This window comes from Branchiostoma belcheri, unplaced genomic scaffold (assembly GCF_001625305.1).
Source record: "Branchiostoma belcheri isolate BF01 breed outbred unplaced genomic scaffold, Haploidv18h27 scaffold71, whole genome shotgun sequence".
In the NCBI taxonomy this organism is placed as follows: Eukaryota; Metazoa; Chordata; class Leptocardii; order Amphioxiformes; family Branchiostomatidae; genus Branchiostoma; species Branchiostoma belcheri.
The window spans coordinates 910,251-927,571 of NW_017804365.1; the positions used below are offsets into that span (position 1 = coordinate 910,251).

Here is a 17,321-nt window from a genome sequence, read left to right on the forward strand (position 1 = left end):
TGCTTGAGGAACTTGGTTTAGAACACAACGTTCCCGTTTCTCAAGGTTTGAAAGAATGTGGGTTCCACCTGTCACCCACACATATCTGTAACTTGTCTGCCGTTATGGCCGGAGTTCCTCCAGTGGCAGTAGCGCTAGTGTAGGCTCTGTCCCGGTACACAGCCCCCAGCTGGGCGTTTTTTCTGACTTAATTTGTAGTACTGACATGTCAGGCAGCATTATGTTGACCCCACACGGGACAGTAGATCTGTTTGTTTCGGGTACAGGCTCCCAAGTAGATGTTCTTCACGATACGGGCGAGTTGTCGGATACTTCCCTCCCCCTGCATGGCTAGCTCAGGCTTGTCCCTTGTCAGGAAAACTCTTGTGTGCCACGTTAACGTTGCTTCCCAGACCCTCCCCCAACCCCTGCCCCACACCTGGCTGGCCACGAGGTGCGCACACCTTGCCTTCCCAATTATCAAGGGGGAAAAATCGAGGTGCCGACAAAATTGCACATTCCGCTCTGGCGACACCTCCTAGGCGGTTACCAAGACAACGCCCTCTGCGATCTGATAGAGTATGGTTTCCCAATCAATTACTGTATGTCTCCCCTACCCAGCCCAAGGTGCCAAAGACTTAATTAAATCTTCCCTCAGCTATCAGATACGCGGATCATGTAAACAAACACATCCGCACAGAATTGGCCTACGGCGCCACAATAGGCCCAATAAAAAACGATTTCTTCGCTGAGCCCTTCACCTGTTCCCACTACAGACAGTCAAAGGGTAAATGGGCGGAATAATTAGTATCATCTGATGACATCATCATGCAGGGTAGAGGTCACGTGATCAAGTTGTCTGTTCAGCCGACGGGAAACGAGATTTTTTTTCAGACCTTCGGACAGACCTTTGGTAAGTCAATGACAGAACGTCAGACATATGTTTTCTTGAACATTGAGCGTAAAATCTAGCGGATCAAGAATGTTACGCCCTAAGGCGGTTTTTAAATTAGTTTAACGGGTTAGCAAGGTAGCTTTCGTGGCTTGAAATTCTTAATATCTGATCTTGTTGTCCAAACTGGTAAATTCTGTTATTTTCAGATCTTTGACAGATCTTGGGTAAACCAATGACAGAACGTCAGACATGTTTTCTTGAGCATTGAAGGAGTTTGTTCAGTCTAGTGGATCAAGAATGTTACGCCCTATAAAGTCGGTTGTTAAAATTAACGGCTTAGAAAGAACACTAGTACTAGCTTTCGTGGCTTGAAATGCTTGTCTGATCTTGTCCAAACTGGTAAATTCTGTTATTTTCAGACCTTTTTGGTGATCATTTGAAAAGAGGGGCCAGGCGAGGGAATTTCAACGTTCAGTGCCCACCGAGTACACGACGACATGATAGCCAAATGGCTTGACGCGGCCGCGGGGCGAGTATATTACCGCTGGGGTAAGACAGTGGCCAAATGGCCGGCTCCTTTTGTTTTACTGCCTTTGGTCGCGTCTGGACTTTTAGGATACTTCGGGCTGATTGGACTCGTCTTAGACGAAGAACACAGCTTCGTTCCCGACAACGGGAAAACGCTTCCAGCCTTGGAAGGGTTAGAACATGTCGGATTTTTCCCTTCCGGCGACGCGATGGCTGAAATGATCGTCCAGGCTAAAGACGGCGGCGACACCCTTTTCGGAGACGGCGTGGTAGAAGAGGTACTACGGCTCCACCGCGAACTGACAACGGCGAGTACAGCCTCTGGAGACACGTTCGCCGCTCTCTGTTTCCGCGACCCCGCTACTACCGAATGTGTTCTGAGTGGAATTCTGCAACTCACGATAACAGCCGGCTCGGGACCCGCGCTTTGAGCCATGAACCTGACCTATCCTTACCACAACCCCAACAGAGTAAACAATAATCTGGGCACGTATTTTGGAAGAGATCTTGGAGGGGTAGAAGTCAGTCAAGACGGCAGTACCATATTATCCAGCAAGGCTCTCCACCTAGCCTACGACGTACAGGCAAATTTGAGCCAATGGACAGTCACATTTCGTCAGGTATGCTCGGAATTTGAGTCCGAAAAAATCACGGTAGACTACATCATCCTGGGGTGGCATCATGAAGAGACAGGGACTCTTCCTGCAAGAGTGTCCCCGTACGTAGCAGCGGCTATGGGACTGTTGATTCTGTTCTCTGTCGTGTCGTGTATGATGCTAGACTGGGTCCTGACCAAGCCGTGGTTGGCGGTGACAGGGGTGTTGTCAGCGGCTCTGTCTATTGTCTCTTCTATGGGAGTCTTGCCTCTGGCAGGAGTACCGTTCCATTCGCTAAACGCAGCGATACCGTTCCTTCTTCTAGGTATGTATGCCCTTAGTTATCTATAATATAAATGTATGCTTTTGTGGTTCATACGCTTTTATCGTGATGGAGTGATTTTTGGCAACGCCTAGGAAGGAATGTTTTTTACAGTACTACGGGCGCTCTGAATTTTAAAAAATCCATTAATGCATTCCATGGTGAGTTTCCAGTGATGTCATTTCAGATATATATATCGTGATGACCACGTTTAAATGATTGTACGTATATTATCACAATTGTTGAGAGTAACGGGAGGGGTCCTAAGACCGACAGGGGTCCTAAGTCTGGCAAGATTATTATTGTTATTCTGTTATGCATGGGTGAATCCACATAAGAACAACTAGTTATGGAGTAAGACTTGATGTAAAAAAATAACAAAGTCGGAAAGTTTATCGAAGTTAATTTCTCAAACTACTAGCGATTGAAATATTTGTTTGAATTTTTAAATTCAAACAAATAAAACTCTTTTCGCTGAGGTTGACGAGAGAACGTATCCAGCAAATAGCCTTCAGAACTGTCAATCATTCATCCTACAGTGCGACATGTGCAAATATTTTACCACAAACATGAAAGGTGATTATTATACTTTCCATAGAAAACACACCTAGGCTTGACATTGTCTTAATCCTTGGAAAATTGAAGCTAAAAAATAACGGGCAAATGTTTACGCCTAGCGGCCCGCCATCTTTACTGAGCCGCTACGAACAGGCAGCGGGGCGATGCAACAGAACTGGTCGGTAGAGCGCCGACTATTCCCGACAATCAAATCTTACCGGTTTTAAATAAACCCGTAGCCACTACTTATGCCAAAAACAAGGCTGAAAAGACCATCAAGGCAACCGAAAGCGGATATATTTGGCCGCACGCAGTTGTAAACAACGCCGCCATTTTGTTTGTTAGCGGCGGGGTGATTTCGCTTTCACCATGCTTTCACCGAGGGAGACTCGTATCTAAGCGTATTTGAAAAAGTGGCGTAATAGAAAATATGGCACATGTTTAGGACCGAAAAATAGTATTTTAACCTTATAGTGTTATCATCCTCGCATGGAGAGGTGAAATAGTCTCAGCTTGACTTGGTTGTTACTTATGCCGGAGTTGTTACTTATGCCGGAGTTTGGACCGGGGTCGGTCCAAACACGTTACGACAGCCCTATGTTACGACAGCCCTATGTTACGACAGTCCTATGTTTTGACGCCCCCTTTTTCCAACGCGATTATGGCTATGTTCAGACACCAAATAATAAATTAATTGTAAATGTCTTGAGTGTAATGTATTTTTTCCATTCAAACAAGCATAGACAATGTATCCAAAGCATTGGAAAAGGTTGTTAGCCCCTGTATATTGCATATTAACCCATTACGCGGTCGGTTGCGGTCGGTTAAGGTATTTAGGCATACCGCTAAAACCCCTAAAACCTAGGCCTCCTTGTTCCGTTCAATCTCGTGTACGAAAACATAAGACAAGTTTCCTTTCTTTTTCATTATCTTTTTATTTACACTAATTTCATTTATGGTGGCCTTCTTGTATATATATAGGAATCGGAGTGGACGACATGTTCGTCATGATCGCAGCCTGGCGGAAGTGTGACGTACGACTTCCGGTGGAGGAGCGCATGGGCCGTGCCATGTCAGACGCGGGGGTGTCCATCACCATCACGTCCCTCACCGACTGCCTCGCGTTCACCGCCGGCATCACCAGCGTCTTCCCGGCCGTACGGATCTTCTGTACATACGCGGCCGTGGGGGTCGCTTTTGATTTCCTGTATCAGGTATGTTAATTTATGTTATTCTTCTTGCTGATTGGCTGTAGAGATTTGATTAGGTTAACTCAATTAACACCTGTACAAAGCCATGCCATATTGACAGCATGAACTGCATTCAAGTGTTTTGGTAGGTATATCAAGCTTTCCTTCTCCAGCAAGGTATGTATATTCCGGTGAATGGGACGTGAAGATAACAATAGAAGGTAATCCGGTGTCCTAGGCAGGGTTGAACTCCACATTCCTGGTGCAGAACAAACCAGTACCTCCCTTGGTCCTCTACTTCAACTAGAAAATAAAGAGAATAATAATAATGAAATGAAAGTACCATTTGCTTGTCTTTCTGCAGACAATGAGTAACATGAATTACTGTCAATATTCAGACTGCATCACATAACATTGCATGGATAATCCTCTGGTACATGCATTACATTTCTATTCATACACCATGAATGACTTTGTATGGCTTTTTCTAAGTTGATATCCCATCATGGGTTCCTAGTCCACAATAATATTAACTGGCAGTGCAGCTCATAGGTGGTCATAAGTGTTTATAATAAGTTCCAAACATTCATGAATAACATTTAGTTAGAATTTACTGCAGGTGGGGGGGGGGCAACCTGGCCAAGGCAATTATTAGGTGTATCATTCTGCATATGCTAATGTGGTTTAAAAGCATGCATCTTTAAAATGGCATTGCAGCATATGTTAGAGGAATATATTTACTACTATTTTACTTTACTTGGGAAAAGATCATTTGTTTATTTAGAATTTCTTCCAAGGCTTGTAGTTGACATTCAAAACAATATGGCTGACCACATTTTGAACATCTTTGAAAGTGTAAAATTCTTGATCAAAAATATGTAACTTTACAATATGCAGGAATATGTTGGAGTGCGATATGTAGTCATCTTTTATTTGACTTTGAAAGAGTCTTCTGTGTTCTTTAAATGCATACCAGTAATTGAAATCCACATACTGTAAACAATATGGCTGCCAAATTTCAAGTGAATTTGAGAGTGTATATATCCAGATCACATGAATGGATCACTTCAAAATCCTGGAATAGAATTTGGGTACATATGTAGTTAAATTTTATTTGGCTTTGAACAAGATCATTTGATGTTTTTGAATTTATGCCAGCTCTTGAAGTTCACATACTGTATACAATATGGCTGGCAAAATATTAAGCAACTTTGACATATATTTCTTTTGTCTATATTTCTGGATCAAAAATAATCACCTCTTCAAAACTCCCAAACATGTTGTAGTTATATATGTACTGATGTTTCATCTTATTTTGAAAACAATCATTTCATATTTTGAAATCTATCCCAGTGCTTGAAGTTCACACAGTGAAAACAATATGGCTGACCAATTTTAAGCAAATTTGACAGTCTATATTTCTGGATCAGAACTAGGCACCTGTTTAAAATTCCAGGATATGATTAAGTGATATATGCAGTCATGTTAAATTTTACTTTGAAAGAAATCAGTTGTGTTTTTTGAATTTATCCCAGTACTTGAAGTTGATACACCTTGTCGGTGGGAGGGGGGCAAAATGCACTCTGGACCCAATTTCTCGACATCGGGTTGACCTTGGGTTGACCAAATACTTCCATGTTTTCAGGGCTACAAGGCCCCTAGAAGTAGTAATGACGAATGAAGTTAAAACGGGATTTTAGGCTACCGTACTCTTATAGATCGAATTTTAAGGTCGTCAGAGGCCACTGACTCCGAGGACAAAGGTTCCGAAACAGGGCAATTACTTAGCTTCTCTCATGTGTACAGATGACATGAAATATAAAGCACCCATATATCCCCTGTCTGTACGTATCAGTGACATGCAGTCTTGCATGGCCATCCTGGTGAACTGTGGTCTGTTTTCTAGCATGTACTTCATGAGCCGTCATCTTGATTGGCGGCCATTGCGAAACAAGCCAAAATTCCCATAAACCATTGTGTTTCGCCACCATTTTACTTAGCACCATGTCAAAATCAAATGACACAAAAATATGTTTTTAGAAAACTGCATTTTAATGTGGGTAAAAGGATTTCTTTAACATTTTCATCTCCTCTAAGCTGCTTATCAAGGAACTTTATCATCATTTTTTTGCAATTTTTTTTTTTCACAAACTGGACTACTATATATAGAATAGGGAAATCAGAATACATATGTTGGTATATATGGGAGGTTTTCACCTTAAAGTTTCTTCCTACTTGCTTACAGATCACCTTCTTCGCTGCCTTCATGTCCCTGACTGGACGCCGAGAGCGAGCCAACCGTCACTGCCTCACCTGCCGGCCCGTCCTGCCCCAATCACAGGCACGGCACAAAAGCGCCACCTACCGACTCTGCTGCGCAGCAGGCGTGTCGAGGCAGGAAGGCTCCTCTAAAATATTTAACCATGATCCGGTGTTAAACAGGTTATTGTATACTAACTTCGTTCCATTCATTTTGAAACCCTCGTCAAAAGTGGTCATATTTCTTTTGTATGCTGCTTATCTGGGGGTAGCTATCTGGGGGTGGCTTCAAATCCATATAGGCCTTCAGCACCAACGTTCAGTAGCAGACGACTCATACGTTCGCGGATACTTCGATGCATTGGACACGCACTTTCACAAATACGGCCGTAAAGTAGATATCTTTACAACCGAACCACAGGAATACTGGAAAACAGAAGTGCAACAGGCTGTCTTAGACAAACTCAAAGCCTTCGACCAGAGCCAGTATTTCTACGACACATCAGAGACCGCCGAGGTCTGGTTGCGAGACTATCTCCGTTTTCTGAATCGGACTGGTAATTCTCGTGCCGCCACAGACAAGACGTCCTTTTTGCAGATTCTAATCAGCCAGTTTCTGCCGACGGTTGGGCGCCAGTATTATAGGTCTTTAAATTTTACAGGAAATAACACTGGCATATCCGCATCCCGGTTCTTTGTTATACCAAAGGACGTGACAACTACTACTAGTGCGAGAGGGGCAGCCATGATGGCAGAAGCTCGTCGTATCGCAGAAAGCGAGCCATTTATAATGAGGGCATTCAGCATTGATTTCTTCCTGTCAGACCAGCTAGCCTTGATCCCTCCGAGTGCGCTACAGACGGCGGGCATTGCTGTAGCGATCATGTTCGCGGTGTGCTTCCTCTTCATCCCGCACTGTGTCGCTGCTTTCCTCACCACCTTTGCTCTGGTTTCCATCATCACGGGCCTTGTGGGGTACATGACCTTATGGGGGATAAATCTCGACCTGATCTCTGTGATAGCTATCGTCATGTGTACCGGGTTCTCCGTGGATTTCTTCGCACACATAACCCACGCTTATGTCACTTCCAAAGCTGCAACTCCCGAGGATAAACTGACAGATGCCGTGCGTGCCGTCGGCATGCCCATGCTGCAATCTTCTCTGTCCACTATCCTCGGCATGTTAGTCCTGGCCTTTTTTCCAGCCTATATTTTCCAGGCGTTATTTAAGACCGTTTTCCTGGTGATGGTCCTCGGGGTGGCTCACGGACTGGTCATCCTACCCATTTTGTTGACCACCTTAACGGGACTGTGTGGTCAAGGGAACGTTAAAGAACAGACGACAGTCAAGAAAAATATCAAGACTCTAGCAATGCCTAACGGAGGCATTCCCCGTCCCTTCTATCAAAGACCTCACTCGATTAGTTCATATATGCTTCGCAGAGCGCCAAAGCTTTATGTTATGAAACCAGAGAGTTCCTTGCCTAATTTACGTCCTAAAGTCGGACAGGATAACCCGTATTTTACTCCGGAAATGCGCGAGTGGATAAAATGGGCAGGTAGGCAAAAATCAGGTGTGGATAACCCAAATATGGAACCAGATAACCCAGATAACCCTTAAAGTCAGTCAATGAATCAACTTTATTGCACAACAATTGTAACAAAATGTGAGCTAACGCTTTGAAGTTGGGTAATGCCTTAGCGTGTTCTGCTGTACAGTATGATTCTCCATTCTCACTTTTGGTATTTGTTTTGTATATGACAATTTACAATAATTGAGTTGGAAGATTAAAACAATCATGGGTGTTTTGCCTGTGAGCAGGACGATCGAGGTATACTAGATATATGATCATGGACAGCAACAAAGTTGTGAATTTAGAGGGGACTACCTTTATGCATTTCTGAGGTTGCAGAAGATTTATTTGCAACTTCTGAAAATGTCTCTAATTGATTCTTATGGCTGTATAGAAATATGACTGTTATACAAGACTGTTAAATGAATAGCAAAGTTCTTTGATCAAAACTATTTATTTTTCACGAGCCGACGTTTGGATGACCGTCTGTCATCTTCATCAGGGCAATTTCGACCGGTTAACTGTGCACTGACGCTAGATGTTACTTGGTGCATAGTACACTAAAGGTGTTACATAGTTCACCGTGCACTGTGAACTAGCTTAAAAACTAGCTTACCAAGTGAACCAAGTAACAGTGCACTGTGAACTATGTAACACCTTTAGTGTACTATGCACCAAGTAACATCTAGCTAGCGTCAGTGCACAGTAAACCAGTCAGAATTGTCCTGATGAAGATGACAGACGGTCATCGAAACGTCGGCTCGTGAAAAATAAATGGTTGTGATCAAAGAACTTTGCTATTCATTCGTTTACCAACCTGATGAAATTATTTACGTGTGTAAGACTGTTACATTTTACTAGGCCTGCTGATCTGACTATATTGATGACATTCTCTGGGAACCCAAAACTGACGTCAACGTGCAAATAACAAAGTTTGGGATTGCGAGAGGATTCCAATCTAATCAGTATGGTCTTATATTATAGAAAGAGCACATGATATATCGACATTATATTGAATCTACGTATACATGTACACGTAACTATGCAATTCATCGCTATCCCTACAATATACTCTGCGCACGTTGTTCATCTTATGCCATATATTGTGCTAGAAACACACTAGCTTGGGACAGTACTTTAGGGCTGTTCTCTTGTAGAAGTTAAATCTGATGTAACAGATTTTTTAATATCTCTAAAACGTACTTTGTTATATCTATGTATAAAATGCACTTACAATTGATGTGTAAAATGTTTTTTTAGATTGAAACACCAAAATGCCCGATGCACACAGGAACTAATAAATGGCTGTTCTATGCGATATATGCAGTCATGTTTAATTTTACTTTGAAAGAAATCAGTTGTGTTTTTTTTTAATTTATCGCAGTGCTTAAAGTTGAGAACACCTTGTCAGTTTGTGGGAGGGGGGTGAAATGCACTGAAATCAATTTCTCGACATCGGTTTGCGCGAATGTTTTCAGTGCTACAAGGCTCCTAGTAGTAGTAATGACGAAGTTAAAACGGGATTTTAGGCAACCGTACTGTTATAGAATTTTAAGGTCGTAAGAGGCCACAGACTCCAGTTTCCGAGGACAAAGGTTCCGAAATAGGGCAATCGCCTCCTACATGTACAGGTGACATGAAAGACAAAGCACCCATATATCCCCCGTCTGTACGTACTAGTGACTTGCAGTCTTGCATGGTCATCCTGGTGAACTGTGGTCTGTTTGCTTGGCGGTCATTTTGAAACAAGCCCTTAATTCCCATAAACATTGAGTTGCCCCACCTATTTCCTTGACACCATGTTCAGAATGGCCTCCCGTGTCATATGTAAAAGTTCATAGTTCAAAAGTGCCTGTTAGGCCAAGGGCACTGATGTGTAATGTCCTTCGGTAAACCAATGACAGAACGTCCCTGGGTAAACAGGTTTTCTTGAGCATTAAATGTGCGTGCAAACTAGAGGATCAAGAATGTTACGCCCTTAGGCGGTTAGTAAATTAGCGACTTAACAATGACAAACAGCTGTTGTGGCTTGAAATTCTTATCTGTTCTTCTCCAAACTGGTGAATTCTGTTATTTTCAGACTTTCTTGATGATCAGTTAAAAGGAGAGGCCAGGCGAGGAATTTCAACGTTCACTGCCCACCGAGTACACGACGACATGATAGCCAAATGGCTTGACGCGGCCGCGGGCCGAGTATATTACCGCTGGGGTAAGACAGTGGCCAAATGCCCGGCTCCTTTTATCCTACTGCCTTTGGTCGCGTCTGGACTTTTAGGATACTTCGGGCTCATCGGACTCGTCTTAGACGACGAATTCAGCTTCGTTCCCGACAACGGGAAAACGTTGCCAGCCATGCAAGGGTTAGAACATGTCAGTTTTTTCCCTTCCGGCGACGCAATGGCTGAAATGATCGTCCAGGCTAAAGACGGCGGCGACACCCTTTTCGGAGACGGCGTGGTAGAAGAGGTACTACGGCTCCACCGCGAACTGACAACGACGAATACGGCCTCTGGAGACACGTTCACCGCTCTCTGTTTCCGCGACCCCGCTACTACCGAATGTGTTCTGAGTGGAATTCTGCAACTCATGATAACAGCCGGCTCAGGACCCGCGCTTCGAGCCATGAACCTGACCTATCCTTACCACAACCCCAACAGAGTAAACAATAATCTGGGCATGTATTTTGGAAGAGATCTTGGAGGGGTAGAAGTCAGTCAAGACGGCAGTACCATATTATCCAGCAAGGCTCTCCACCTAGTCTACGACGTACAGGCAAATTTGAGCCAATGGACAGTCACATTTCGTCAGGTCTGCTCGGAATTTGAGTCCGAAAAAATCACGGTAGACTACATCATCCTGGGGTGGCATCATGAAGAGACAGGAACTCTTCCTGCAAGAGTGTCTCCGTACGTAGCAGCGGCTATGGGACTGTTAATTCTGCTCTCTGTCGCGTCGTGTATGATGCTAGACTGGGTCCTGACCAAGCCGTGGTTAGCGGTAACAGGGGTGTTGTCGGCGGCTCTGGCTATTGTCTCTTCTATGGGAGTCTTGCCTCTGGCAGGAGTATCGTTCTCTTCGCTAAACGCAGCGATACCGTTCCTTCTTCTAGGTATGAATGTCCTTGGTTTAATACTATGCTTTTGTGGTTCATACGCTTTTATCCTGAGAATGTGATTTTTGGCGACGCCTGGAAATGAATTTTTTTTACATTAACGCATTCCATGGTGAGTTTTCAGTGATGTCCTTTCAGATATATATATCGTGATGACCACGTTTAAATGATTGTACGTATATTATCACCATTGTTAATAGTAGTGTTTCTGTTAATGGACGTTTTAGGTGTTTATCCCTAAAAACCCTAAAACCTCATTGTTTCGTTCACTCGCGTGAACGAAAACAAAAGACAAGTTTTCTTTCTTTTAGTTTATGGTGGTCTTCCTGTATATATAGGAATCGGGGTGGACGACATGTTCGTCATGATCGCCGCCTGGCGGAAGTGTGACGTACGACTTCCGGTGGAGGAGCGCATGGGCCGTGCCATGTCAGACGCGGGGGTGTCCATCACCATCACGTCCCTCACCGACTGCCTCGCGTTCACCTCCGGCATCACGAGCGTCTTCCCGGCCGTACGGATCTTCTGTACCTACGCGGCCGTGGGGGTCGCTTTTGATTTCCTGTATCAGGCATGTTAATTTACGCTTACATGCATACATACATGCAAGGAGGCATAACGTTATTATATTTCACTCCATACCATAGGAATTATTGAAATATATTATTTTTAGTGATGTTTCTCTTCCTCCTCCTCCTATCATATCGTTAAATGGATTCATTTTTGTCATTTCTTGACCAAATGACCTAAAATGTGGTATGGAGATGGAGAAGACAAATGTCTGGTGTATTCATGGTGTTTTTCATCCCCATGAAGTGGGAGGTGTTTGTTTCAGTCTGGATGATGTTTTGGTGTCTCAAGATCCATCATAAGAAATGCGTTGATATTTGGCATGTGGGTAGGTGGGGTAAAGTGGATTATATATTGTAACTTTGGGCCCCTGGTGATTGACCTTGGAACGGCAGTAGGAATTTCTTAAAGATATCTTTGACGCTGGACGGTTTGTGAACGTGATGTTACGGTGGCATATAGTTGTCTAGAAAAGGGTTTAGTTGTGTAAATTTAGCCCCCCCTAGCAGTTTCTTGGGGATCTGCAGGGTCGTTTGAATTTCGATTCTTTTTGGCGCAATGATGTCAAGAACTGCTGGATGAATTGCGTTTATCTTTGTTATGGCGGAAGTCGCCGTGCGCCGTTGTGTTTTTGTGTGCATTATCAGATTGCTGCAGATCTGCAGTGTGTTTAGAAAAACCTTTTACATTTCACAACCCCTTTATTATAGAGTGGTTTAGTCTGACCTTTGCTTTGCACGTTACTGACCTCAAACTGGGGTCAAGCTGGTGATTGTGTGCCTGCAGGTGATAAATCTTCCCTCTTATCATGCGTGACGCACAGGCTTCCCTCTACCTTAAATAGCAGGGATATGTGCTGCAAAAAAGGGATTATTTCCTTAGCAGGCAGTGTATGGAACTATATTTTTGTTGTCAGAAATCTTTCTGTAGATAATAAAATATTTCTTGAACTAAGAGCTAACTTATTCTTGTAGCAAGAAAACCATTCTATACACAAGAAAAGATTTCTTAAATCAAGACCTAACTGTTCTTGTAGCAAGAAAACCATTCTGTACTTAAGAAAGGTTTTCTTGAACTAAGACCTAACTGTTCTTGTAGTAAGAAAATCTTTCTACACACAAGAAAATATTTCTTGAACTTTCAGCTATCTGTTCTTGTAGCCAGAAAACATTTCTGTACACAAGAAAATATTTCTTGAACTAAAACCTAACTGTTCTTGTAGCACGAAAACCATTCTGTACATAAGAAAAGATTTCTTGAACTAAGACCTAACTGTTCTTGTAGCAAGACAACCATTCTGCAAACAAGAAACATTTCTTAAACTAAGAGTTCACTGTTATTGTAACAAGAAAAACATTCTGCCCACACGAAAATGAATATATAGTGCCCTATACATACATACATATATATATATATATATATATATATATATATATATATATATACACTATAAAACAGAAAATAAAGTTTTTACTTAACTAAATGTTAGGGTTAACAATCATCTTCAAAAGGGAATGGTTTTACAGTAAACTTTTGAAAAATTATATGATGTAACTATTTAGCCATTATGATTACAGAATCCAGATCATATCACATTCTGAAACATATTCAGCAAACCCTGCCGTTTTGGCATAAAAGCTTTGGCACAGTCACACTCTTTGGACACCTTAAAAAAGGAAAGACCTGTGTTAGTTTGCACTGCATGCGTGCACTGAAGGCAACAAAGCCAAAAGAGGATGCTACAATATTAGAATTGATTACTTTAAGCAAACAATTGAAAATTATATTCAAATACAGCAATACACTGTACTAAACTATATACAAGAGATATGATTTTGAAATCAACCCCAATGGAATTGTAGCAGTACTTTGGCTATGAAGTCTGAAAACAAATGTCAACAGATTTTTCTTCTAGGTGGCGTACTTACCTAATCTATCTGTTTGGTTCTATGCTTTTTCTCTTGCAAAGTTGGTTTCTTCTGCAAGCTGACCACGATCACCATTGCTCCACATATAACCTTGCTTTTGACTGACATGAATGAATATCTGAAAAAAAAAGAGGTAACCAGCACAGAGCACTGCTCCCACATCTGACTTCTCCCCTTCTTCTGTTCAAAACTTCCTAACTGCATTCTGGGATTTGAATCAACCAATCAGGGGTTCAGAAAAGATCATATGAAATGTAGCTAGAAAATTAAGAAAAAAGTTCTTGCATCATCTTGAACATTACGAGGAAAAATAAGAGTAATATTTCTTAAACTTTTTGGACAAGGAATACAAGAACAAAGATTTCTAAGAATCAAAAGGTATTTTTGCTTTAGAATTTTTCTCAACATAAGAAAATAAGAAAACTAAGAAAAACATTTTTGGTAGTGTATATGTTGGTAGTGCTCTGTGCATATGGGAGGTTTTCAACTTAACGTTTCTTCCCACTTGCTTACAGATCACCTTCTTCGCTGCCTTCATGTCCCTGACTGGACGCCGAGAGCGAGCCAACCGTCACTGCCTCACCTGCCGGCCCGTCCTGCCCCAATCACAGGCACGGCACAAAAGCGCCACCTACCGACTCTGCTGCGCAGCAGGCGTGTCGAGGCAGGAAGGCGCGTTTGACAACCCCTCCTCTAAAGAATTTAACCAAGATCCGGTGTTAAACAGGTTATTGTATACTAACTTCGTTCCATTTATTTTGAAACCCTCGTCAAAAGTGGTTATATTTCTTTTGTATGCTGCTTACATGGGGGTTGCTATCTGGGGGTGGCTTCAAATCCATATAGGCCTTCAGCACCAACGTTCAGTAGCAGACGACTCATACGTCGGCGGATACTTCGATGCATTGGACACGCACTTCCAAAAATATGGCCGTAAAGTAGATATCTTTACAACCGAACCCCAGGAATACTGGAAAACAGAAGTGCAACAGGCTGTCTTAGACAAACTGAAAGCCTTCGACCAGAGCCAGTATTTCCACAACACATCAGAGACCGCCGAGGTCTGGTTGCGAGACTATCTCCGTTTTCTGAATCGGACTGGTAATTCTCGTGCCGCCACAGAAAAGACGTCCTTTTTGCAGATTCTAATCAGCCAGTTTCTGCCGACGGTTGGGCAGCAGTATTATAGGTCTTTAAATTTTACAGGAAAAGTAGATATCTTTACAACCGAACCACAGGAATACTGGAAAACAGAAGTGCTACAGATTGTCTTAGACAAATTGAAAGCCTTCGACCAGAGCCAGTATTTCCACGACACATTAGAGACCGTTGAAGTCTGGTTGCGAGACTTTCTCCGTATTCTGAATAGGGCTGGTAATTCACGTGCCGCCACAGACAAGACGTCCTTTTTGCAAATTCTAATCAGCCTTTTTCTGTCGACGGTTGGGCAGCAGTATTGTAGGTCTGTAAATTTTACAGAAAACTACACTGGCATATCCGCGTCCCGGTTCTTTGTCATACCAAAGGACGTGCCAACTACCACTAGCGTGAGAGGGGCAGCCATGATGGCAGAAGCTCGTCGTATCGCAGAAAGCGAGCCATTTATAATGAGGGCATTCAGCATTGATTTCTTCCTGTCAGACCAGCTAGCCTTGATCCCTCCGAGTGCGCTACAGACGGCGGGCATTGCTGTAGCGATCATGTTCGCGGTGTGCTTCCTCTTCATCCCGCACTGTGTCGCTGCTTTCCTCACCACCTTTGCTCTGGTTTCCATCATCGCGGGCCTTGTGGGGTACATGACCTTATGGGGGATAAATCTCGACCTGATCTCTGTGATAGCTATCGTCATGTGTACCGGGTTCTCCGTGGATTTCTTCGCACACATAACCCACGCTTATGTCACTTCCAAAGCTGCAACTCCCGAGGAAAAACTGACAGATGCCGTGCGTGCCGTCGGCATGCCCATGCTGCAATCTTCTCTGTCCACTATCCTCGGCATGTTAGTACTTGCCTTTTTTCCAGCCTATATTTTCCAGGCGTTATTTAAGACCGTTTTCCTTGTGATGGTCCTCGGGGTGGCTCACGGACTGGTCATCCTACCCATTTTGTTGACCACCTTAACGGGACTGTGTGGTCAAGGGAACGTTAAAGAACAGACGACAGTCAAGAAAAATATCAAGACTCTAGCAATGCCTAACGGAGGCATTCCCCGTCCCTTCTATCAAAGACCTCACTCGACCAGTTCATCTATGCTTCGCAGAGCGCCAAAGCTTTATGTTATGAAACCAGATAGTTCTTTGCCTAATTTACGTCCTAGAGTCTGGCAAGATAACCCGTATTTTACTCCGGAAATGCGCGAGTGGATAAAATGGGTAGGCAGGCAAAAATCGGGAGTGGATAACCCAAATATGGAACCAGATAACCCAGGGGCTTAAAGTCAGTTAACGAATTAACTTTATTGCACAACAATTGTAACAAAATGTGAGCTAACGCTTTGAAGTTGGGCAATGCCTTGATAGCGTGTTCTGCTGTATTGCATTCTCCATTTTCACATTTGGTATTTGTTTTGTATACAATAATTGAGTTGGAAGATTAAAACAATCATGGTTGTTTTGCTTAGCAGACAATCCATTTCACGGTGAGCAGGACGAGGTATACTAAAGATATGATCATGGGCAGCAACAAAGTTGTGAAATTAGCTATAGAGGGAACTGTCTTTTCTGCATTTCTGAGGTTGCACTTCTGAAAATGTCTAAGGAACATTGCTTCTTATAGCTTTATATAGGAAAACTTAGAAATAAGACTTCTTGGAATCCCCAAAGCTTGTGTTATATGTTCCCACAAGACTGTTAGATGTTACTAGGTCTTGTTGATTTCATTATATGGATGACATCGTCTGGTAGCCCCAAAACAGACGCCAACGTGCAAATTAAAAGAAATTGGGAGTGGGAGAGGATGTCAATCTAATCAGTATGGCCTTATATTATAGAAAGAGCACATGATACATAGACATTATATTGAATCTACGTATACAGGTAACTTTGTAATTCATCGCTATCCCTAAAATATACTCTACGCACTTTGTGCATCTTATGCCATATATTGTGCTAGAAACACAACTCTAGTACTTTAGGGCTGTTTTGTTGTAGAAGTTAAATCTGATGTAACAGACTCCATTTCCTTATATCTCTAAAACGTATTTTGTTATATCTATGTATAAAATGCACTTGCAATTCATGTGTAAAAATGATTTTAAATGGAAACGCCGAAATGCCCGATGCACACAGGAACTTAACATTTTGTCTTACTTGCCTTGCGTTCTCCCTTATAGCAAGAAATAGATGGCTGTTCTAGGCTTTATCTATGGAGTCTTTCATCTTATATGTTCATCGTAATAAAGATGATTTTAAATTGCTATGACGGAGTAATGACCTCGAAACAACGTACGCAATAGAAAACAATACTAGTCTGGCATCACTATTTATTAATTAGAAAAAAAGAAAAGACAGAAGAAATTCAAATAGACATATATGATATCTCTGAAAAACACCTATTATAGTAAATAGAAATTTTAACGAATGCCTATAGATTTTTAAAGCGTTATCCTCACAGTGCTTCCTTAAAATGTCTTAATCAAATACTCATACTCTGGATACAAACTATTACAATTTTAGAGACAAACTATTGCAATCAAGAGATAATTACAATTCTAGATGGATAAACATACTAACTCTAGAAACGAACTATTACGATTTTGAGACAATTGGAAATTTAGAAACAAGCTATTACAAGTCTAGAGACAAACTATTA

At 42.4% G+C, this 17,321-nt stretch overlaps 1 protein-coding gene and 1 pseudogene across 2 annotated transcripts; both read left to right on the forward strand.

The window, feature by feature from the left end:
* Positions 1-927: 927 nt before the first annotated feature.
* LOC109484942 lies at positions 928-8,401 on the forward strand (annotated as a pseudogene).
* Positions 8,402-9,849: 1,448 nt separating this feature from the next.
* LOC109484936 (patched domain-containing protein 3-like) lies at positions 9,850-16,810 on the forward strand. Of its 2 annotated transcripts, none has more exons than XM_019788295.1 (3): positions 9,850-11,010; positions 11,325-11,584; positions 14,027-16,810. In XM_019788295.1, exons 1-3 carry the CDS (start codon positions 10,059-10,061, stop codon positions 15,944-15,946), a joined length of 3,132 nt encoding a protein of 1,043 aa, XP_019643854.1. In that variant the 5' UTR covers positions 9,850-10,058; the 3' UTR covers positions 15,947-16,810. The 2 variants fall into 2 exon arrangements, with proteins under 2 accessions (XP_019643854.1, XP_019643855.1); XM_019788296.1 differs by having other exon boundaries at positions 11,352-11,584.
* The last annotated feature ends 511 nt before the right edge of the window (positions 16,811-17,321 follow it).

Coding starts and splice junctions, on each gene's coding strand:
- LOC109484936 (XM_019788295.1), top strand. CDS start 10,059: ATGATAGCCAAATGGCTTGACGCGGCCGCGGGCCGAGTATATTACCGC. Junction 11,011..11,324: donor GATACCGTTCCTTCTTCTAG/GTATGAATGTCC, acceptor TCTTTCTTTTAG/TTTATGGTGGTCTTCCTGTA. Junction 11,585..14,026: donor CTTTTGATTTCCTGTATCAG/GCATGTTAATTT, acceptor ACTTGCTTACAG/ATCACCTTCTTCGCTGCCTT.